At 40.2% G+C, this 23,795-nt stretch overlaps 1 protein-coding gene across 2 annotated transcripts in view; it reads left to right on the top strand.

Moving 5' to 3' along the window:
- The window catches only part of SOBP (sine oculis binding protein homolog), a 173,984-nt gene that overhangs the window by 87,999 nt on the left and 62,190 nt on the right, over positions 1–23,795 (top strand). The window contains exon 5 of one of the 2 annotated variants that reach the window (XM_030929421.1): positions 10,690–10,785. The exons of the other annotated variant lie outside the window; for it this stretch is intronic. Coding sequence (XP_030785281.1) covers positions 10,690–10,785 — 96 coding nt within the window. The remainder of the gene's footprint in view (positions 1–10,689; positions 10,786–23,795) is intronic. 2 annotated transcript variants of the gene reach the window in all.

The following is a 23,795-nucleotide window of genomic DNA, read 5'->3' as shown; positions in this document are numbered from 1 at the left end:
TGAACTGAGGCTTAGCATATGGACTGGCCAGAACAGATGTAGGCAGCCCTGGTTATACCCAGACCCTGATTATAGCATTTCTGTGGTTGCTGGTGGGAGAAAAGAAAGTTAAGTTGATCTGAGTGCTGAGCTCTTGTTACAAATAACAATTGTGATGTCATGTCTTTGACAAGTATTGCTGTTAGTAGAGAATTTATAGTCCTTGACCTCAGGATTAGTAACTAATTCACGGACACCATTTGTTTCAATTTGTGACTCATAGCTATCCATGACTACCCTCACCAGCATATGCCCTGTGAGTTATTTCTTCCAGAAGCAGTGAGAGATGTGCACTGATTCATCTGCATCCTTTCATATGTTTCCTGGTGTCTGTCTCCCCTTTGCCAGGACCTGTACACATGTGACATGGCAGGTCATGACGAAGGGTGTGTTCTGTGACAGTGACACAGAGCATTCTCACTCAGGGCAGTGACCTAAGCCTCTTGCTTTGTGCTCCCACCAACTTGAGCTAATCAGCCATCGACCTGCTCAGGGCTGCATTATTGTACTTCTGTCTCTGTTATTCCTAGGAATGGAGGGTGTTGTGGATGGAGCAGAGGCTGGCCAGTTGGCTTTTGGTGCTCCACACCCTGAGCACACCCCCCAAAACAATCACCACAATCTGGGCAGGTTTCTTGACAAGGCACATCCAGGGACTCAGTTTCACTGATTGGTCCAGGGATATCCACTGCCTTGATGAACTGACTCATGTTGACCAAAGTCACAATCTGCATTCATATACCAAGTGCCAGAAATACAGGAGACAAGATAGCATGAATGCCCCTTGTAGTCTGTATAGCATCACCTACAGGATTAAAAAAAATTGTATCATAATATTGATGATGTTTTTAGAAATCCACAAAGGAGATTGCTAAAGGACCTGCAGAACTGAGTGAGTTTGGTAGGACATGTCTTTTCTGGTATTGAGAGACCTAGGTGTCCTCCTTGATGATCTGAGGTTTATTTAATAAGAATCAGATTAAAGAAGTTGGTTTGGTTGGGCGCGGTGGCTCACCCCTGTAATCCCAGCACTTTGGGAGGCCAAGGTGGGCGGATCACGAAGTCAGGAGATCAAGACCATCCTGGCTAACACAGTGAAACTCCGTCTCTACTAAAAATAGAAAAAAGTTAGCCAGATGTGGTGGCGGGCACCTGTAGTCCCAGCTACTCAGGAGGCTGAGGCAAGAGAATGGCGTGAACTGGGGAGGCGAAGCTTGCAGTGAGCTGAGATGGCACCACTGCACTCCAGCCTGGGGGACAGAGTGAGAGTCTCTCAAAAAAAAAAAAAAAAAAGAAGTTGGTGTTGAAGATGTTGAAGTATCATCTTCTGCAGGCTTCACGAGAGACCTACTGACGCTGCTTCTGAAGCTGCAAGGAACCCTTTTCTTGGTTCTTTGCAGACTGCCTCTTCCCCTTCCCCTGCACCCTCCTCCCCCATCTTCCCCACCTCCCCACCCCCTGATTCTGTTATATTTGTCATTAAACACTCTCTTTTCCTAATTTTCTTGGTATATTCAATCTTGGAGTGCTAAAACCAAAGAAATTTGGAAACTTCCCTTAGTAACATGTTTTTAAAACGTAATGACACCGTGTTTTCAAGTTATTGTACACGATTTACCTTTGCCATCAGCACGCAGGTGGGAGATCATCAGTGTGTAGAATGGGGATTCTGGAACCAGACTGCCTGGGTCTGAATCCTGGTTCTACCACTTGGTAACCATGTGAGTTTGTGTGAACTCCATAACGTCTCCGTGCCCCAGCTTCTTCATATGTAAAATAGAGATAATGATAGTACCTACTTCATAAGTCATTTTTTTTCCTTGATATATGTATGGGTGTGTGCATTAAATGAGTTGATACATATAAAGCACTTAGGATGGTGTCTGGTGCATACATGAAAAGCTGTAGAAATGTTAGCCGTTGTTATCAATCCCGGATAATAACCAGAACAGCATCTTAATCTGGTTAGTATTGTGTTTTTTAATCCCATTCGAGGCCAGGTTATTTCTGGGCGAAGCATCCTATAGATAGTGAATCTCCTCTGTAACATCTGGATCCTTTTCTAGCCTTACAGACAGGGTCCTGGAGTTCCCTTCTAGCCCTTGCCTGTTTCACATTTTCTCTGATTTCTCAGGTCCATCATGAGGTCTGCATATAATCATATGAGCCCAACCCCCTTCTGCCTAGTGATTTCAGAGAAAAGGAATAAAAGGACTACCTGAAATGCCTAGATTAGGTCTATTAATTAAGCATTTTGTGGGTGCCAACCAGTAGCAAAGTGGAATCATTTGTGTTTCCCTTCCCTTTGTTTCCCCTCACTGTGTCCCTGGGTAATAGATGCAAATGACTAGTGAAAAGCCAAAAGGCAGGCAGTGGGCAGAGGAGGAAAGTAGGAGAAGGGGAAGGAGCCTGGATAATCCAGTGTCGATTAAGGTTCCGGAGTAATCAGCTTCCGGAGTAATCAGAAGCTGCTTGGGGCTTGAGGTGGTGTGGCCTTAGCAGAGAGTGAAAAAGAAGGGAGCTATATGCCCCTAGCTGCTGGGCCTTACCCATAGATGCTGTGATATAACAATTTGTACCAAACAAAGACACTCAGGTGACCTGAGAAAGAGCCCTGCAAGATAAATGCAAAAGGGTCACCTGTCCAATAAAGGAAAAATAGATTTAAAAATAAAAAGTAAAAACAGACATTTTCAGAACTGCTTAAGCAACTGCTCTGATTATTCCAGACACAGTTGTAATGTGCTGGGATGAACATGATATATTTTAGTTCATGTGGAAGCTGTATTTCAGGCTGATGTAGAATCTGTTGCCATAACTGTCATGCAATCCATTAGGGCCCCCGAGTAAAGGCAGCCATTAATCAGGCACAAGATCAGCCCCATAGCCTCACATGCGTGCGGCTCTGAGGGGCTCTGACCTGACATCATTTAAGGAGATGCTCATGGAGGCCATAAACATGATTCGATTCCCATTATCTTCATGTTGCATATTTGCTACCATTATTCTTTGAAGACTCCAAATTGGATATTAAAAATTTATGATATATATAAAGGTTTGCATGATGTGAAAAAATAGCTGCAGCAAATAAGTCCATCTCATCCATCAGAGGTGTGTGAGCTGTCAGAGGAGCCTGAAGAGGTATGGAGAAGGCCTGTCAGTTAGCCAGTTAAGGAGGATGGAGAATTAGGAGGGCCTTCTCTGGGCAAACAGCTTCTCCTACAGCCTACACGCTAAATGGGAATTTAAATACATTTGGTTAAAAGAACAAAGTAAAACAGCACCACTGCAGAAATCCCCATAGACAATCGACAGGCAGATGAAAGGAAAGGCAAGGGATCCTGATGCAGACATTAGTAGTAATGTGAATGGAGCAGATGCCTGGGTCCAGAGATGGATGTTTCTGGGTTACTGGCATATCTCCAGAGCAGAGAGCCTGATGCCAGGTGGGAGCCTTGTGTCCAGGAGAAAGCCCTCCACCCAAGCTGCATGCACACATAATTTTGTTTGAGAACCATGCAACTCTCTACAATCTGTTCAGTGACTTGAATATTTGCATATAAATAACTCGTACTTAAGGGATATCCATTCATAGAGGTAAGCAGTTCAGAGTAGAGAAAAACAGAACACTCCAGGCCTTGGCTTAAGGAAGAGTGAGAGCTAATGAAACCATTCGATATATATTTACAGGATTGATTGTTATATAAGAGACTTCATACATAATGCATGGTCTCTACCTTCAAGGAGTTTCCAGTCTGGTAGAGGAGTTAAGACATGGATGGTAACCAAGGAGTCTCAGACAGACCTGGGACTCTAGGAGAAGGTGAGATATCAGAAACAGGGAACAAGGTGCCCAGTTGTTTAATCTAATCAAGGAATGGACTTTTGAGGGTGAGAATTTGTTGGGCAAAGACCAGAGGATCAATCCAGCAGGGATGTGGAGGAGAGAAGCATGTAGGGCGAAAAGATGATTGGCCAAAGTCTAAATTGAGTGCAAGATCTTCTGTGAGCCCAAGACCCTGGTGTCTAACCAAGTAGGAGGAACAGATGTTGGACAGAAGTGCACCGAATAGTTGGTGAAGGTCTAGGTGTGAGGAGGGTGTGATCAGATAGCTCTAGGAAAGCCCTGCTGAGACTTGGGTATGGAGAAGATTCCTCAGGTTCAGAGGCAGAATACTCAACTGGTAGGGACTGGAGGGCAAGGCTGAATATCCAGCCATAGCGTTAAAGGATAGAAACCCATTCATTTATTCATTTGCTCACTCGGTCATTTATGGAACCCTTATAGTATGCCAGGCACTAATCCAGGATCTGGACATTTGAAGCTGGACAGAACGCAGTTTCCACACTCAAGGACCTCTTTGATTAGTGGGAGAGGCAGACATACACATGGTCATAATGCAATGCAATAAATTGGTGTGGAATGTAAATACATACAGGGACAGAGGGTGCAGAGCTTAGGTGAGGACCAAGAGGAAGAGTCACCAATGACTTCCTAAAGGAGCTGCAGTCTGAACCAAGGCTTAAAGGACACATAAGGGTCTGCCAGCAGAAGGAGAGATGGAATCTAGTTCCATCAGAAAGAATGGGGTTAAAGAATAGGAGACCTAGTAGAAGGGCACTGAGAATTCAGACCCGAGGAGTTGGGCCACTGAGATGAGCTCAACAGTGCAGAAACTCCAGGGGAGGCAGGGAGCTACTCTGAAGACCTCCCTATGTTGTTCCCATCAGAGGCAGGGGTGGCTGAACAGAGGTCCCAGGTGTCTGTCCCCTGCAGGACAAAAGAAACAGCACTGACCTTTAGTTCAAGTTCACAAAGACATTCACAGCACACTGAAAGGCAGTGTGTGATAGCTGCTGTTTATTCCTGAGCTTCCTCAAGAGAACGTGTGGATGCATTTGAGAAAGGAAGGCTAAACCAGAAATGAGATTTCAGAAAATGAAATTCCATGCATTTTCAGAGCAGTGTCCCCATGCTTTTACTTTGAATTTCGAAAAGAAATTCTATTATTTCTGGTTCCAACAATTAGTTATAAAATATAAAATCTATGTCCCCTATTTTCTCCTCTCCAGTTATTCAACTATACACTTATTCTCACAACTTTGAGTTGCACTGTTTTTGGTGTTCTTAAGTCCGGTAACAGTGCCACATGTGTGAGCTGACATGTGCTGCCTCTGCTGCAGCATAGGAGGGCTAAGCTTGGAAACTCTGCTGTGCTCTCCCCAGCCCTGATTCCAGGCAGAACCTTTGCTTGTTTTCAAAAGAAATCCTGAGATCACAGTGACACAGAAGTGTAAACTCCTATTCATCACAGGGAGGTATTAACTCTGAAGCCTAATTATCTTTCCACTTAAATGGCAATATTGTTAACCTTTTCATGGAGTCAGAAACATCACACTTCTCTGGGGTAGGCAAGTGGAGCTATTTCTAGAATGTGTTCCACCTTTTCTAAAGGCGTTCTCCAGAGGAGGAAGAACACCAAGCTTACTCCAACACACACATGGCACCATGACTTTGTCCCAGAGGAAGCAGTGAATTCTTTAAAGAACTAAAGTTTGCTGTATTGCAAGAATCAAAATAAGAGAAGTGAATTGGTGCTGATTCAGAGGGAAAGAGAGGTGAATACAAAGTTTGTTTAAACCAGAGGTTTTTGAAGTAGAGAGGCAATTACTGTAAATTTCTCATATCATCTAATATTTATCTAAATGTTAGGCAAACCATGAAAATGGATACACAACTGTCAGCAAGACAGGGAAATTGCTTGCAGTTTAACTGAAGGATTTTTGTTTCTGTTATGGCAAAAAAAAAAAATGAAGTTTCCTTTGAATAATAGGTCAAAAATGCACCTTTGTTCTGACAATCACATTTGTAGTAAAATGCAAAAAAATAGTCCCCCATTTGCTTTTCCCTGTAGTTGGCATAAATAGCTAGCACATTAGTCAGAATAAAACTGTTGAAAATAAGACACAAGGAGAGAGTTAGTTCATCATGAAGTGCCTTGATGTGCCTTCTTTCAGAACTTGTCACTCTGGAAAAAAGTCAGACGTGAACACAATTCTTCTGGCCCCAGTGGATATCTAGAGCCGACAGTGGGGTGGTCTACTCTCGACAGGCAATTAAAGAATGCATTGTCTGCAGAGGATTTAAGAACAATAATAAAACCAGCCAAAAGTTGGTCTGCTTTATATTATTACCATGAGTCAGTGATTCTGAACAATTTTAGTGTTCACATATTCCTCCCTGAAGGGGTCATCGGTGTCGTATGTCCACCCTCCTTGTTAAGTCATTGTCTGGCACCCCAAGTGGGGGCAGATGTAGAATATATTAAATATATTAAAGCCTCTGATTTTGGCCGGGCGCGGTGGCTCAAGCCTGTAATCCCAGCACTTTGGGAGGCCGAGACGGGCGGATCACGAGGTCAGGAGATCGAGACCATCCTGGCTAACACGGTGAAACCCCGTCTCTACTAAAAAAATAAAAAAAATTAGCCAGGCGAGATGGCGGGCGCCTGTAGTCCCGGCTACTCGGGAGGCTGAGGCGAGAGAATGGCGTAAACCCGGGAGGCGGAGCTTGCAGTGAGCTGAGATCCGGCCACTGCACTCCAGCCTGGGCGACAGAGCGAGACTCCATCTCAAAAAAAAAAAAAAAAAAAAAAAAGCCTCTGATTTTAATGTATAAGAGGTTGTAAAACAGTATGAACTGATTCTCTATGTAGGGTAAGGAAGGTCCTATGGATTTTGTCTAACATTGCCACCAAGTTCTGTGAATGATCCAGCTCATTCTTACAGATCACTTACTGGGCATCGGGCAGTGGCTGGGCTGAAGATACAGTGGTAGAAGATCAGACTCCATCCTTGCCCTTAGGAAGCTTGTAGGCTAGTGGGGGAGACAAAAATCACACCAGTGATTCCAAGGTTACAACCATGTTGAGTCTAAGAAAGACCACAGAGAAGATATTTGCCTTGGATAGAGAGGTTTAGGAAGGCCTTTTTAAGGAAGCAGTACGGTAGTTCTTCCAAGATTATTGGTCATACCAGAAACTAAGAAACAAACAAATAATGATAATTTTTGCCCACAAGCAACTAGTTGTGTAATCTCTTAAATCTTTTTTTCTTGAGACAGGGTCTTGCTCTGTTGCCCATGCTGGAGCGTGGTGGTGTGATCATAGCTCACTGTAACCTCGAATTACTGGGCTCAAGCAATCCTCCTGCCTCAGCCTCCCAAGTAGCTAGGACTACAGGTGCATGCCACTACACCTGGCTAATTTTTTTGTTTTGTTTTGTTTTGGTAGAGATGGGGTCTCCCTGTGTTGCCCAGGCTTTTTGAATATTTAGAGTAAGATCTACCATAGGGACTACATCCCAGAGGTAGAGTGTTCCTTATCCAAAATGCTTGGGAACAGAAGTGTTTGGGATTTTGGAATATTTGCATTGTATATGCTTACCGGTCGAGCATGCTAAATCTGAAAATTCAAAACATGAAATGCTCTTTGAGCATCATGTTGGCATTCAAAAAGTTTTGTATTTTGGGGCGTGTTGGATTTCAGATTTTTGAATCAGGGTTGCTCAACCTGTATATCCCCCTCTCATAGCACAGTGGTTCACTCCAGTGCCTGGGACTGGAGTGGTTAGAGAACATTCTGGCAGCTATGCCAAGGGCCTCCCTTTGATAGCTGTAGACACTCCCCTTAGATCAGCAGTTCTCCCCCTTCCTTGGTACATTACAATCACCTGAGAGCTTTCTAAAAACCACCTCTGTCCAGGCCCCAATTAAAGCAGAATCTTAGAAAGGGAGGGGGGTCAGATACCAATATGTTAAACAAGCCAAAAACAAACAAACCACCCCAAATGATTCTAATATGCAGCTGGGGTAGAGAATTCCTGCCTTAGATGAATGCACTGAATTCCACTTATTCCTGTCATAGTAATTTAAAATTACACATTAAAAACTTCACAATGCAAAGGGGATTACAGTGGTGAGAAGTGTGCGTGAGTTCTTATGTGTGCACACAAATACACGTGAAGGTGATGGTTCGAGAACTCCTTGTACTTTGCGTGCTTTTCATTTCTGTGGCATGTGGTGGAAACATGGCAAATGGCTGAAGGATAGAATTTCTTGGACTCTGTAGTCAGGGTGGGTGTTAGAGGACAGGCCATTCCCAGAGCCATGGAAGTTTGATGCAGAGGTGAACATAATAGTTCAATAAAAAAGCAAGTTTCTAGCCTTCTCTCTCCACTTCCGAATCTCTTCAATCCCCCTCTCCTTTCTCTTCCACTGCTACTTTATTTAACCTCATAAATTATGTGGCTTTATATGAAGTCTATAGCCCCTTTGAGGAAGCACATTCAAATCTTAGATAATGGGATTTTTTTTTTTTTTTGTCCTTTAAACACACAAAAAACATTGTGTGCACCTTACGTGTAAGTGGAATGAATGTATTTCTGCCACTAATGTTGAAAATATCCCTAGGCATCTGGTGTGTATGAATGTGTATACATAGTACATGCATAATAAACACATTCCACCTTATGAATATTTATATACAAGATACATATATATTGAATATAGACATACATATGTAAATAGTAGCCCTTGAAAACTATATGCAAAGTGTGTTTCCAAGCATATGTATCATAGTGCATCAGGAATATAATAAAGCTACTACCAAGTTTAGCATATTTTGAGGTGGCATTTTCTACAGAGTTGTTTATGGTAGGGTCTACTTACTATCCACGTATGCGTTTTTTGCATCACTTAAATGTTTGCTAAATATCAACTAAAAGCAAGGCACTGGGCATGGCAGAATAAGAAAGATGAAATTGTTGCGGTCCCTGCCTTTAAGAGACCTGTACCTCATAGAGTGGCTTAACATTTTGTTATGAAGAGTCTAATATTGTCACTGCCCATTGGCATCTTCCTGCTTTCTTACAACTGCCTTTCATTTATGTATGCCACTGCTACCTTTGCCAGTTGGGTTTTAAAATGCGACCCATTTGAGCTATATTAATTTAAACCCTGGCATAGCTGCAAAGTTGTTCCGATGCAGTCAGAAGATGCATTGATCTCAGTGCCTTGTCAGCCACTGGACATGAACAATTAAACTTTTTTCTCTGTCACATATAGCCAATCCTATAACTGCATTTTTATTTTAGTCTGATTTAGTAGGGAAAAAAGGTACAACAAAAAGGCACCAAGCCCCAGGGATGTTGATAAATCTCAAAAGTGAACCAAAAGAGAGCAGTCTCTTCTCCCCACAAACTTCTTGTAACCTAAATATTACTGACCATGACATTGCACTTCCAAGTTCCATCTAGTTCCCTCCCTGGGCTAGGTAGCAGAAGCTTTCTTAAACGCAAGCAATACATTCTAAAATGTACAAAATATGGATCTCTTTTTAAAATGACAAGCCCCAGTATAGCCAGGGAGTCTGAGTGACACTCATCAGGGCAGATTTTACTCCATTAAAGGAGAAACAATACATAAGCGTTGTCATCTCTGCCACAGTGTATGCTCATTGTTTGCTCCCCCCTCAATCCATACATAACAACAGGTAGTTCTCAGCTGTTCCCTTGGTGCCAGACATACATTTTATCTAAAGAGACAGCAGACAGAACTACCTGCTGCTTCCTGTGCGGCTCTCCCTGTGTTTCTCTCCTTTTTCCTACTTCACTGGGGCTTTTAAAAATCAGCTGGCAGGGAGCCAGGAGCTCATCATTTTAATGCAGTGTAAAATGGAATATGCATAATTATATGCAAGCCATATGTGAGGGAGACAGCTCAGCTGTGAATTTCAGGAGGCCAGGAAAGAGAGAGCAGTTAGGGCTAAGATGAGATGAGAGCAGAGCGGAGTGCAAGTGTCACCCAAATGAATGGTTTAATGAGTGTGCTGCAGACATGCCCCCTTTCACCTACCTCTGCCTTCTCTCCCACTCCAAACCAGAAACCGGTGGAGATTAGAAAGAAGACTGTATGCAAGTGGTATTGCTAATGGGTTCTGTTAATGTCTCCATTTAAACTTCAGCTTTCTTAATTAACAGCGTAGATCAAAATAACCAGTAACTTTTTAATGCAGCTTTTAAATTAAGTCTATTTTTTTTTTTTTTTTTTACTGCATTTGATTGAAGAATCATGGTTCTTACCAGATCATCGCTCCTTTTAGATCTTTATTTAAAATTGGAGGGGAATCAGTTTATCTCTAATAGTATTACAATGCAAAATATAATTATGCAGATTGCTTTTCTTATGGCCTTGCTATTAGAATTTTTTAAAAGTGCATTATCTAGAGATTGCTTAAGCATGCCAAAAAGTTTAAACACGTATGTATGTCATATAATCCTAAATGTGCAATGAACAATGTGCACTGAAAAACTAAGGTGGTGGTAATTGACAACAAAATTATTTGATTTTGGTTTGCTTGATATTGTTTTAAATATTACACCACAATGAATTTGCATGTTCAAACTAAACAATGTAAAGAAGAATAAATCCCAAATTTTGATACCTAAAAGGCGTACTGCGTATTTAAACAAATTTCTTAATGTTGTTATTTCTGGATTCCCGTTTGTTGAATGATCTGAGCTGTTATGCTTTTAGCTTTTTTTCTTCCATTATTTGTAAGTCCCTAAATAGGCCATTATATTTCCCTTCAGGCTAGAGATGAAGATGGACATGCTGAAAATTTTCCCCAGCAGCACTATGCTAAGGAAACTCCAAGGCTTGCCTTCAAGAATAACTGCGAACTACTTGTAAGAATAACATACTTACAACAAGTCTAGAATGTTACTTTAGCACAGTGAAAACAGTTTTTGAAAGGGTTTGTTCATGATTACATAATTTATGAAATATTATAGTTTTCTGTATAGAGTTCTAAATGCTAATTCTGATATCACTGAATATTAATTTTAAGATCTCAAATTGTTTGCACATCTTTTATATCTGATTATAGAGCTTGAATGGCCCTGTCTTTATTAGCTTGTTTCGTTTAGTAGTTTATAAGCAGCCACTTGGAGAACGGCTAGTAAAGTTAAAAATATAGAGAAAGACAGTTGATATATGTAGCTTGGGAAAAAACAACCTCACCCTCACCCCTCCTCCTACGTCCTCATTGTACACTATTTTAGGAGACGACATGGTAATATTTTGTTCTGCTAGGGAAGATAGCAGAGTTGACACGCAGTACTCCCTTTAGAATTCAAGTATTCCTCCACTCTCTTGCCAAACTTAATCGTCTCTCCTATGCAGAAGGAGTCAAAGCAGTGACAGGGTGCGGGGATGTTTACAAGTCGTGAGAGGGAGGATATCAGCTGTGACATTGAGACTCTGTTCCAATGCAGGGTTAATTTGCTGTTCATTTTAGCATTTACAGCCAGACAAGATGAAAAGCAAGCAGGAATGCCTATTGTATTTCTATTAAATGAATCTGTTGGGACCTAATGTTCTTGATTAGCTTTTGAAAATGAGTGCTCTGCAATGCATTTTCTGTTTACCTAAAGTAAACAGAGAATGAATTGTCATTTATTTAGAGATTCAAACACTCCTTTTGAAAATGAAGCTTTATGAGGGATCTAGCTATGTTGTCCCTAAATGTTCTTTTCTTTTCACTTGCATTAGTATATGTGCTGCCGAAGCAAGCACCTTTTCACTTGCATTAAAGCAAAACATTTGTTCCAACTAAATGAAAACACTGAAAGAGAATGAGGATGCTCAGTTGTTACATTTTGAGGTAGTCTAATTTCTGTTTAGTTTTTTGGCCGAATATAGTACAGCTCTGCCAGGTCTCTGCATTAGGAAATCCCACATGTAACAGTCTTTGGATTTAGCTCTGATACCAACTGTTCATTAAAAACAAAGTGTCCAAAGAGCAGGAGAAGAGACAAAAATACAGTTCTTACCCATTCTAGCCGCAGTAGCTACATGTTGACAGCAAGAACCTCCTTTTCCCCCTCCACAGTCTGCACAGTTACAATTGCACTACTCATTCTGTGTGTGTAGTCCCTTGACCAACAAATCCACAGGCAAATTTGCTGCTTATAAATGTAATTTTTTTTTCTGAAAATTTAACTTACCTTATATTTTATCTTAGGACTCTTAAACTTCCAGGACTGCTAGCATTACCTAGTCTGAGGAAACCCTTTTTGTTCATTTTGGTTTTAATGTTTGTCTCTGTAACCATGATTATTCAGCAGAAGACCACAGAGGCCCTTATGCTGTGTTTTGGTATCAGAATGCTTTGGGGTAGCTTACTTCTTTTTAGAGACATTGGTAAAAGTAACATGCCATATTTAATTTTTGTCTATTTGTTAGAAAAATGAACATGTTTGAGTCCTGGTTGTGGTTAGTTTATGCTGGAGGAAGCAAAACATATATGTGAACATCGTTTTTAGCTGTCTTTAGGGAAAGTAGATGTTTTGTCATTGCTGTGCTTAAACACATTGTTGTGTTGGCAGTAGTTTTGAGCAATTTGGTACAATCTTTGTCCTTCTAGTCAGTGTTAGAAATGCTTTATTTTGGTCAGTATACTTTCCTGTGATAAAAGAAAAGGAATAAAAAGAAAACATAAGTAAGCTTATTTCTCCAAGGAGAATTTTAATTTTTTTCAGCTGTAAGAAAAGTGATGGTGTTTGGCTGGTTATGAAGCCCTGAGAAGTTATGCTTCTATATGAAAAAGACTTGTTCATTCATAAGAAAGAAATAGGAAATCCTTGGAGTTTTCTTAGTGCAGCTTAGAGCAGATTTTTAAAGAATCTGTCAGAGAAGATTGCAAGCTCCACTCCAAAGTGCTTTTTTAGCTGAAGGGTGGTTCTGCCATCCTCTTGCATGGATTGCTGCAAGAGCAGTAGCCAGTTTAGAAAGTGTGGGAGCTCTGGAGAAAGCACTGAGGCACAGGGTGCTTCTGGGCCCCCAGATGATCAGGAGCACATGGCTGGAAGACTAGTCCTCTGTGCCACAGACACTGACAGAAAGTGCCCTGACCAGGTAGATGGGACGTTGCCTTGACTTTATTACTGACTCTCTAATGTCTCTGCCTGCTCCCCACCCCCACATGACTGCTTCTTGGAAGAGGGAGGAATATTAAGTAACTTAAACAAAAGCAAAGCAAAATCGATGCCCGGAATACACAAGTATGTGTAATCAGAAGGCACTGACAAACAAAGCATTGGCTGATAGAAAAATCTGCTGTGCAACAGTAGATTTCCTGTAGGGTATTGATTTTTCCATTTAAATCCCAAACTGTGATGTGTGCCTTCACACTTAATGTACAACACAGATGACTAGATATTTAGCTTTGTGGCCAAGATCCTTTAGCTGGTGACTGTGCAGCAGTTTCCTTATGCTTTTTATTAATTTTGAAAATGAAAGGCTGTCAAGATGAGTGACATTAGATAAAACGAGTACTATTTGATATGTCACAATGAGAACTGTGGCCCCACCTACCTCTTCATAGATAGGCATACACACTTGCGCGCATGCGCGCACATATGCACACACACACACACACACACACACACACACACACACGGGTATTTTGCTGGCATATCTAAGTTTATGACTAAAGAAAACTTTTAATAAAAGAAAATGTAGGAATTTTATATCATGTTAACACTATAGCAGCCTGGTTTACAAGAGCCTGGAAAAGGGAACATTTAGAGCCAGCCATGGGTGAAACTAGCCCTTGCCCCAAATTCCAACTCCATTCTTGGTCCCTTTATCATTACTGCTTCTTTCTTCTGGGACTGGAAGGCTTCTCATTTCCTCGATTCAAATGCTCCTATCTCTGGCGAGAGGTGGGTTCAGAGCTAGAATGAGGAGGACCATAAGCATGTTATGAGCTCACTTTTTCTCCTCAGCCATGACTTTCTCAATTTTTGAAAGCCCACTGAGAGTAAGACCTTGCAGAAATGTAGCATGAGCTGGGTCATTGGAGGGGAAAGACCTGTAGTGAGAAGAAGAGGAACACTGAGAGGGTTTTGAGAAGGAACTGAAGGCCCCTGAGCCTACTCCCCGAGTTTTCAAAAGATCAGTCCAGAGAACATCCCTGTGTTCAGGAAGAAGGTCAAAATATAACCAAAGAATAACAGCAACTGATGGAGTATTATGTGGTTGGAAAAAAGCCAGGCTTAGGAAGTTTGAAAGGGGAAGTAAGAGCAAAGAAACTCAGGGGGGTAAAATCAGCCTCTCTCCCTCAGTTCCAGATTCCTGAGTCATTACCTAGACAACGTCTGAATTCCTTTCGCTTTTCCTGAGGCTGTTAGGGGTGAGGGCTTTGCAGAGGGAAAGAGAGGGAGCTCACAACTGGGAGGTGAAATAAAAATAGCATCAGGGAAGAATTCTTCCTGGTCACTTACAATGCCAGTGTAGGGAGAATATGAAAACTACTTTAGTTTTGTGGCTGTGTGATCAGAAGTGATGAGGAGAAGAGATGCTTAGGCTATTTTTCTGTGGGCTGATTTTTCCATTTCGTTTCCTTGTGGATGTAGACAGGTGGATTATAAGAGTTGCATATAGGCCTTAGGCAGTAGAAATACCCCGTGCTAATCCAGTGCTCAATAAACATAACATTATTGAGGGTCTTCTATGTACAAGGCATTGTACTAGACAGTGCAGGTAGGGACACAACATAGAAAAAGACATAGTCCCTTCCCTAAAGGAGCATGCAATTCAGTAGGAGAAATAAGGCACATACAGTATCACAGACATAAAAAATGTGGGTTCTCAGGTCTCGCCCCAGCTAGACTTTATACCCTGTCATCTTGGTGGTATAGCTAAGGATCACAGGCACAAAGGCTTAACATTTATTGTAACATATCTGATATCACATCACACTTTTGGATCCCTGTTTCACCCCCTTGGATCTCTCTGAGCTTCAGATCTTTTGTAAAATGTGATAATAAAAGGAAATAACTTCAGAGCATATCATAAGGATGGAAAATGATGACATATATAAAGAGCCAGGCACATAGTAAACACTCAGTATATATTAGCTGCTGTTATTATCATCATCTTATAGTCATGATTGTTATTGCATAATGAGCTGTGCCCCAAAAGAACACTAGCAAAGTTCTTGGAGTACAGAGGAGGAAGAGATTGTTTCTGTATGCAGTCATTAAAAACTTAACAAGGGAAAATACCTTTGATCTAGGCCTTTCATGGATTGGATTTAGATCGTTGCCAGAAAGTGTAAGGGAAGGGGGTGTTCCCAGCAGAGGAAAATAGCCCAGGCATGGAGGTGGGAAAGTATGGGCCAGGTGCACCGCACACAGGTTAGTATTATCTAGGCTGGCCAAGTGTAGAGTACCCGAAGGCTAAGGAGTGAACAGGCAGGCAGTCCCATATGCAGGGGTCTCAATAACGGACACTATCCTGTTGAGTCTGGGTTTTAGTAATTCTGCTTCATGGGAATTCCTAGCACTTCTGTGGATTAAAAACATTATTATGGAAAATTTCTAAGTATACAGAATTAAAGTAGTGGGAGTCATATAATGACCCCCCCCATGTACCTTTCACCTAGCTTCAACAATTGTCAACTCAGGACTAATCATGCTTCATTTTCCTTCCCCGCATCCCCCTCCCACGACCCGCTTTTTTTTTTTTTTTTTTTTTTTTTTTTGCTGTACTATTCTGAAGTATGTATTCTTTTGTGAGGGACAGATTTGGTTTTTTAGTGTTTTGGGTTTTTTTTTCCTTTTGTAAAATCTTTAGGATCCCTCTTCTCTGGCTAGAAAGAATCCATTGATACTGATGAAACTGGGAATTAGAGCTTTGGGACAATACATACATAAAACAAATCACTCTTGGTTATATATTTTGCTTTTCTTTCCCTGCTCAACACAACCTTGGTAAAGCTTGGCCAATCAGACCCAGTTTTAAAAGCCCTTGAAGTGAAAGACATCACAATGTCAGTGATGACTTGAACTTTCTTTACTCTCAGGCCCCTGGTTCTAAGTGTATTTATTTAAAAACAAAATCAGATGTCTTTGCAACCCAGCCCAACTCACCAGTACATGTTAGCTTCTCACAGTCATGAGGGGAAATTCTGGATGGCTGCCATATATTAGCCATTGCTAGAACTTTTCTGCTAGATCATGAAGATATAACAAGGACCCCTGAAAGGTGTTAGAAACTGTCCTATTTCATTTGAAACTTAATAGGTGTCTCAGAATGGGTGCAATTGACTAAAGACCCTCCCCCTAATGCTGTTGGTCTAATGAAAGTCAGATTTATGCCCCAGCTCAACATGAATTTACATACTATTGCTTTGATGTTACAGCTGAGCAGCACAGGCACTGAAAATTAAAATCATGATGGCACACATTGGAACTCATATCACATCAAACAAAACATCATATGATGTATGCATGCATTGTATACTATATACCAGTTTCCTGAAATAGTCACTGCAATAGCCCTACAGGTATAAAATAACCAGAAAATCCCAGGGGACTGGCTGCTGTCTAGAGAAATAGCCTGTCTCACCATTTTTTTTTCCCCAGCCATCTTCCAGATCCCTTTAGTTTGTGGTTATTCCTGTATTCCCATAGTTTTCTAAACTATCTTGGAAAAACAGAACTTTCCAGAAATAAAAGTCACAATCTTAGACTAAGCAAGAGGCAGTTCTGATAGAGGTGGCATAATTATGCTCTCTGCAAGACCATCTAGACTTTAATACAGGCAGAAGGGATGGATTCCACTTGAGTCGTATTTCATCTGCACATTCCCCTGTTCCCATCTGTGCTGGTGTTTCACCTTCTTCAGCTGTGTCTGCCACTTCCCTCTCACTCTTCAGCCTCTTGGTTCCCATTTCTGCCATAGTCTTGTTGTTCAGGTCCTTTCACTTTTCTTGTATAAAGACCCTCTTGACCACAGTTGACCATCTCCCCTCCTTTCCCGTGCATGCAAACCCTATTTTACCTCTCTTTGTAATTACGTTATTTGAGAGAAAATCCACATGAGGGAAGGCTAGAGTTGCTCAGCTTCTGCTCTGATATAGGGGCCTTATTGGGGGAATGGAGTCTTGATTTGGCAGGCTCTCCTTTCCAGAGCATGGGGGATCTTTGCCCTTCAGATTTCAGAGCAATTGCATACAAATGTCAGAGGTATAATGGTTTGGTTTTCATGCTGGCTTCTCACACAGTCCATCACAGTGATTCTTGGAGCCAGAGGGAGGTATGAAAGACTGTGTGTTCTCCAAGAGAGGCACTGTGGTCTGGTGGATAAGAGTGGGAGTCCCAATCCTTTCTCCGCAGATGTGCTAGCTGTGCACCCTGGGCAAGTTTCTCACCCTCCTGAGCCTCAGCGTCTTTATCAATATGGCGAGGATAAATACACACCTGCCTCCCTCAGGGTTGTTTTCAGCAGTCGATGAGATCGTGTATATGAAGCATTTAGTATACCTAGCACCTAATAAAAGCTCAACAACCAGTAGTCTTATTACTAACAAAACGGAGCTAGAAGGATACATTAGTTTAACAAAATCTTGAGGCAGATGCTGGGAGTACCTGTCTTTATTCTTCAGCTTGAGTCTCCTCCCAATTTGTTTGGATAAAAACTGAAATGTAATATTTTTAATTTGGGTAAAAGAACTTCTGAGAAAGGGTTGAACATCTATCCACTTGCCTTTTTATGCCCCGGGAACTAGAGATACTTGTTGGCGGCATCGCGAATGTTGCTGACTTATGAAGTACTGCAATATCTGAATACCTTTTCAGAGGATAATCTAAAATTTCCAAAAAATGGTATAGTATTGCAGTGAAGAACTTGGACTCTTAAGCCAGATTATTTTGTTCATATTCAGAAATCTCCTCCACTCCACCCACTGGCTTTGTAGCAAATCACTGAATCTCTGTGTGTCTGCGTCCTGATGTGTGAAATGAGGACGATAGTAGCTATTGGGTAGGGTTGGCCTGGGGTCTAGGTGATGACTACCTGTAAGGTGCTTAGAACGGTATTTGGTAAACAACTGGCACTCAATCAGTGTTGCTGTGATTATGATTATGATTATGATTATGATGATTTATTCTAAGGTTGCTTGCTTTCCAGTACATCATAGACTACAACTTGACCAAATTTACTAGCGATGGAGTACCTGAAAGTTTTACATATGCATATTTGCATGAAAACCCCACAAAATTTCCTTTTGAACAATGAAGGGGACAGCACAAAGATAATTCTTAGCACTAAGCTTATAAAAAAAAAGACTCAAGGAAAACTCTCTACATGGTCCCAGACCTCTTCATTCTGCCTAACAATTTAATAGGAAAAATTTTAATGTTAAAATATGCAACTAAGAACATAAATGCAAAGCGAAGGAAAAAGATGTAATTTACAAGAGCCATATCTGCCATAGAAAATGGATGTACCTCTGATACTGTGCTAAGGGAAGGAGACAAGAAATCCACCTTTGTGAGGCACCTCCAGTGAACGAGCGCTGTGATCTGTCTGTATAGACCCCTTTTAAGGCCCTTTATTCTCACTGTAACTTTTCTCAGTAGATATTGCTGTTTCCATTTTAGAAGTGGGGAAATTAAAATGCAGAGATGGGATACTCCTTGCCCTGGGTGAGGGCAGGAGGCCCAGTGAGCAGGCACAGAGCTGGAGCTTGACTCACATCTCTGACCACACACCCATGCTTGTGCTCAGGCCAACACATGCCGCTGCCTTCTCAGGGTAGGGGCCAGGTCTTACACATTTTTACATTCCAGGATCAGAGAAGGAGTGCAGTCTATGATTGTGGAAGGAAGGGATTAAGAAATTAATTCAAAATGACTCTTTCTAGTTTCTTTATAGTAACAATTCTTTGGTAGAATTCTGAAGCCAGAAAGAACATTTATGGGGAATGTTAGGAAGGGCAGTTTATTCAGAAAGTCATGGCAATGTTTGCAGATTCCCAGTGCATAATAAATTGTGGGGAACAGAGCCAAGGCATATAGTTTTTAATTTGGTAGACTTGGGACATTAAAAGAACAGCTGTAGACTCTAGAAAATATATTTTTCAATGTGATATAAACATTCAAGTGTCTTTTTAAAAATCTGACTGCTATAGATTTTGATACTTTTTTTTTTTTAGGATCACTAAGGCCTTTTAAAAAAATCTTGAACTATTTTGGTTTGTTAGGGTTGTATTCCTTAGAGTGAATGGATCTATTTCTTTTGAGATTTCTGACCATAAGATAGCATATGGGAGTCAGTCACATTCTCCTTTATTGTTTTAATTACTAGAACTGAACAATTACCTAAAACATCAAAGAGAATTCACCTCCAGTGGCTTCAGGGAAACTATAGATCATATATCAAGCAAAACCAGGAAATCAGATAGGATATCAGTTATCAATATTAAAATGTACCAGTAACCAGCCAAACTAATATTAATCATATTCAGTCGTGTGCTTAGTTTATGGTTAGAAGAACAAGCTAATGAAAGTCTCTTGAGAGGAAAAGGGAAAGAGTATAAAAAATATTTGAAGTGGAGAAGAATGACATATGTGAATAATAAGAGAGGCAAGAAATTAGGGATGGGAGGACTGGTAAGGCAATTTTAAAAGAGAAGAAGGAAGATAGCAGCCCATGGTTAAGCTTCGAATGAGCAGGTTCAGGAAAACAACATTCTTCAAAATAATGTATTTCATTGCATTTTGGCTTAAAATATTTTTCCTAATTGTATTTTTTGCATGCTTCCTACTCTTTTGGTCTCTTCCTGGAGAGCTACGTGCTACCAGGAACTAAGACTTTTGCTAGAGAACAGTAGGCATTCTCTTTTAATTCCAGATGAGTCTATCCTGGCCGAGAGCTTTGTGTGTCAAGAGCCTTGTCTCTCTCGTTCGTTGCTGGATCCCTGAGAACCACGCTTAGCTCACACCACTTTTCATGAATTCTGAGATGCACTTTCCCCGCTAACATTTTAATATCTCAGAAATGGGAGTCATATATTACAATCGATGACCTGTCATTGTTTAATTGCCAGTGTGTGTGTGTGTGTGTGTGTGTGTGTGTGTGTGTGTGTTTTCCTGGTGGCATTAAAATAATGGCATTTAACAGCCAATGGTGATATAGATTCAAGGAACCATGGAGGTGGACGCTTAAGAATTGTTTGTTGAATGAATGTATGCAATCACCTATCTCCCTGGTTCTAGTTCAGGTAAAAATGAAATTCTTATGAGTTGGTTCTGGATTGTATGTCTGCCACCAGTGAGGCGAGGTGGAGGTTGGCCTCTGGCTATCTTGGCTGAGCATCTTAATGCTGTTCACTTTTCCTTGAGTGGAACTGATAGATGGCTTGTTCATTCTTGCAAGTGAAATGTTAAATCAATTAAGACATACCCCAGATAAGCTGAGTTTAAAATAAGAAACTTTACTTTTGCCTTAATTTTCCAGAAAATTGGTTTTTGTTCTATTTTGGATTACATATCCATCAATATTTCTCTTGAAAATTCATGGAGATACATTGGTAGATGAGCAATAATCTCTTTCTCTGTCTCTCTCAATAAAACAAGCTATAGATTTCATTAGGATAAAGTATGTTTCTATAGATTAGGATGCCCTTATCCATCACCACCACCGCCACCATCTCTTAGAGAGCTTCCCAACCTACAGAAGAGACAAAGTATATATAGGTATATTATCTATACTTTAGAATTTCATAATCTGCGTTCAGTATATCAAATTGTTTAGGAGAAGTTATGCCTCAAACTTAACCATGTGAAGTCCTCTCCTGTTTTTTGGTGTTCTGACCTCATTTTAGTTTGGTTTCCTTTGAATGGAAAATTTGAACCTGATTTTGATATTGGAGCAGGATGTGCTGTTCATTTCTCTATGTGACCAGGGAGGGGAAAAGAAACACATGAATATTTTTAAATGGCAAAGCCTGAGATGGGAAGGGAGGCAATATTTGAATATTGAACATGTGCTAGGATAAGGCTTTCACCTAAAAAGTGTTCAGATATTAAGGTATGTGAAATATTTGGGGCCCTTCATTAAATAGCTATTTCAATAAGTGATGCTTTTAAGTTCCAAATTGTCTGGTAATTGTGTAAAGACACTCCCAGTGAAACACCATTTTTGGCTTAGGGAAATATTTATGTACTTACCAGATAGCTTGAATTTTGAAAATGTGCAACGTTATTGCATAGATACACATATAAAATACAATATATGAGGGCAGATTTATATATCCTATGTAGAAATGTGGGTATTTATATATAGGAAAAGGAAAATAAACAAGCATTACTGAAGTATTTGTGAGTTTATGGCATTTAACTCATCTCAAACATTTATGCAGTATTTTTTCTATACTAATTTGATGTTTATATATGAATACATGAAAATAAACAACATGGAAAAATTAAGTTGTAATGGAATTTTTATTTTCATTTTTCCTTAGCTTCATGCATTTTGATTTTTAAACAATGTTCTGACTGTCATCAAATCAGCCAAGTTGAAAATTGAGCTGCATCAATGGAGACAGCCGGTCTTGATAATTCAAACCAAAAAAAGACCTTTTCTCGAGGGATATATTCTCCCTGGTTTATTTGGTCTGAGTTGTTTCTCATAGCTCTAATTTATTCTTTTGTATACACTGCATGAAGACAATGTCTGTAGAGATTTAAAGCCTTAAAAAAAAATCTGGGTATTTAATGTCATGGACGCATCTCAAAAAGTGGAATTCACATGAGAGCAGGTGGTTATGGGGTGTGTGTGTGTTACCCCGATTTTGAAGACATTTGTCTTTCAATCGACATGCATTTATTAGATATCTACTGTCTCCCCAGAGCTGGGCTTAAAAGTCATGTATTGTAGTGCAAACAAAGTATAATGTAAAATGTTCATCCTTCTCATAAGAAGTTTACAAATTTGGGCTAGACAAAGAGAACTTTAAAAAAAAGTTTACAAACTATGCTTATGTGAACACTGTACTTCCGGTGTACAATAAAGTGCCAGATGGGGTAGCATGGTGATTAGACAATGGAAATACATATTAAAATATGTATGTGTGCAATAAGGAAGTAAAGTCCGTTTAATAGGGAAGAAATGATGGCCTGGAGTCATCAGGAATAGGTCCGTGGAAGAGATGAAGGTTGGGCTGGCCCTTGGAGGGTGGGTAGTAGTGGAAGGGCATCCCAGAGAAAGAGAAGATGTGGAATGATGATGAGGAGGGTGCACATCATGCATATGGGGGCCAGTTGGGAGACTGCCTGCCTGCACTGGCATCATTCTGTGAGTGGTGAGAATAAAATTAATTCAGTAGGTTGTGGTCAGATAATAAAAACAGTAACAGCCAAACAGCTAATTTTACATTTGGTGTTTTGGCTATAGGGATCTCTATTAGGTACCTGAGCCGGGAAGTACTATTATGAAAGCACTGCTTTCATGGGTTGGAGGAGGGGACCAGGGAGACTTCTAGAAGGCGGTTAGAACAGTCCAGGCACCCTGTGATGAGGACAAAGACTTCTAACAGCTGGAAAGGCAAGAAAGTGACTCTGCAAATGACTGTCCAAAAATATTGGTCATCAAGTTTTTATGATCATCTTAATATAAATAACTGGCAAAGATTTCATCTCAAGCCAATTTTCCTGTAAATTTAGATTTTGGATAACAGTCTTAAGTAGCTAGTTCTGTGTGGTGGGAAAAACAAGATCAAAGTAGAAGCAAGAAACTGAAGTTTAAAAATATTTGTGATCCAGAGTGATTCAGGGATCAGTACGATTTAAACTATAAAAATGCAAAATAGGAACGAAAGATTCTTAAATGTGGATAGAGTCTCTAGTACGAGGAATGCAACAACCCCTTCCCCCTGAAAATAGCATAGAGACCATGTAGTGTATATGCCCTAGAATCACTTCCTGGCTGTGTGGGTTACCGGCTTTGTGGCCTTGGGATGGTCAGTTTCTGCATCTGTAAAACAGAAAGAATAACTGTATGTGCCATTTAGGGTTGCTGTAAAAGCTAATTGAGATGATAAATGTAGTATGCTTGTCTTTTAGTAAGTGCTCAATAAAATGTAATTAATAAAGAGAAATCCTTTTGTACTCAACTTTTAAGAGAAAGAAGGAAATACTAACAAATAAAACTCATGAGTAGTCCGAATCCATTTTTTAAAAATGAACCATCTTATGATATACAGCTTTCAATCATATGGATTTAGCTTATTCTTTACACTTTGCACATGTATAGGACTCTAGACAGAGAACTGGTATTTATCCAGTAATAATCCTAAATATTGTCAAGATCTTCATCAAAGAAAAAACATTTTATTTAATTTGCTGGGTTTATAAAGGTAGAACATTTGATTAACATAAGATGATTTTTGAGGGAAAAAAAAGGAGGTTGCTGATCTCCCAAATTAAATTTATTAAAATCCCACATTTCTTAATTATTCTAATTACCCGACCATTTAAAATCCTGACTTTCTTTTGGAAGTGAACACAAGCACCCACTTTTTGGGGTCATCTTTTTTGTTTATATGCTGATAAGTTTCAGAATATATCAATTAGGTACTTTTATGGATTTGATAAATCAGTTTTCCTTTGTTCTGGCTTAGATGTCTGGAATACATTTGGGACTTGTTTCAGTTGTAAAAATGAACAAACAAAGAAACAAAAATCCACAAGAATGTGGGCAAAATGTCATTTAGTCAAAACTCAAGAGCATCTCCCCTTGATTAGAGCTCCTCTTTGAAATAGTTGGGCTGCCCATACACAGATTAACAAGGTCATGTTCAAGATTAAAATGAGCTATGGGACAATAAGCTGCCTATTATGGTAAG

Source organism: Rhinopithecus roxellana, chromosome 4, assembly GCF_007565055.1.
Source record: "Rhinopithecus roxellana isolate Shanxi Qingling chromosome 4, ASM756505v1, whole genome shotgun sequence".
Classification (NCBI taxonomy): Eukaryota; Metazoa; Chordata; class Mammalia; order Primates; family Cercopithecidae; genus Rhinopithecus; species Rhinopithecus roxellana.
This window is presented reverse-complemented; position numbering and strand designations above follow the sequence as displayed.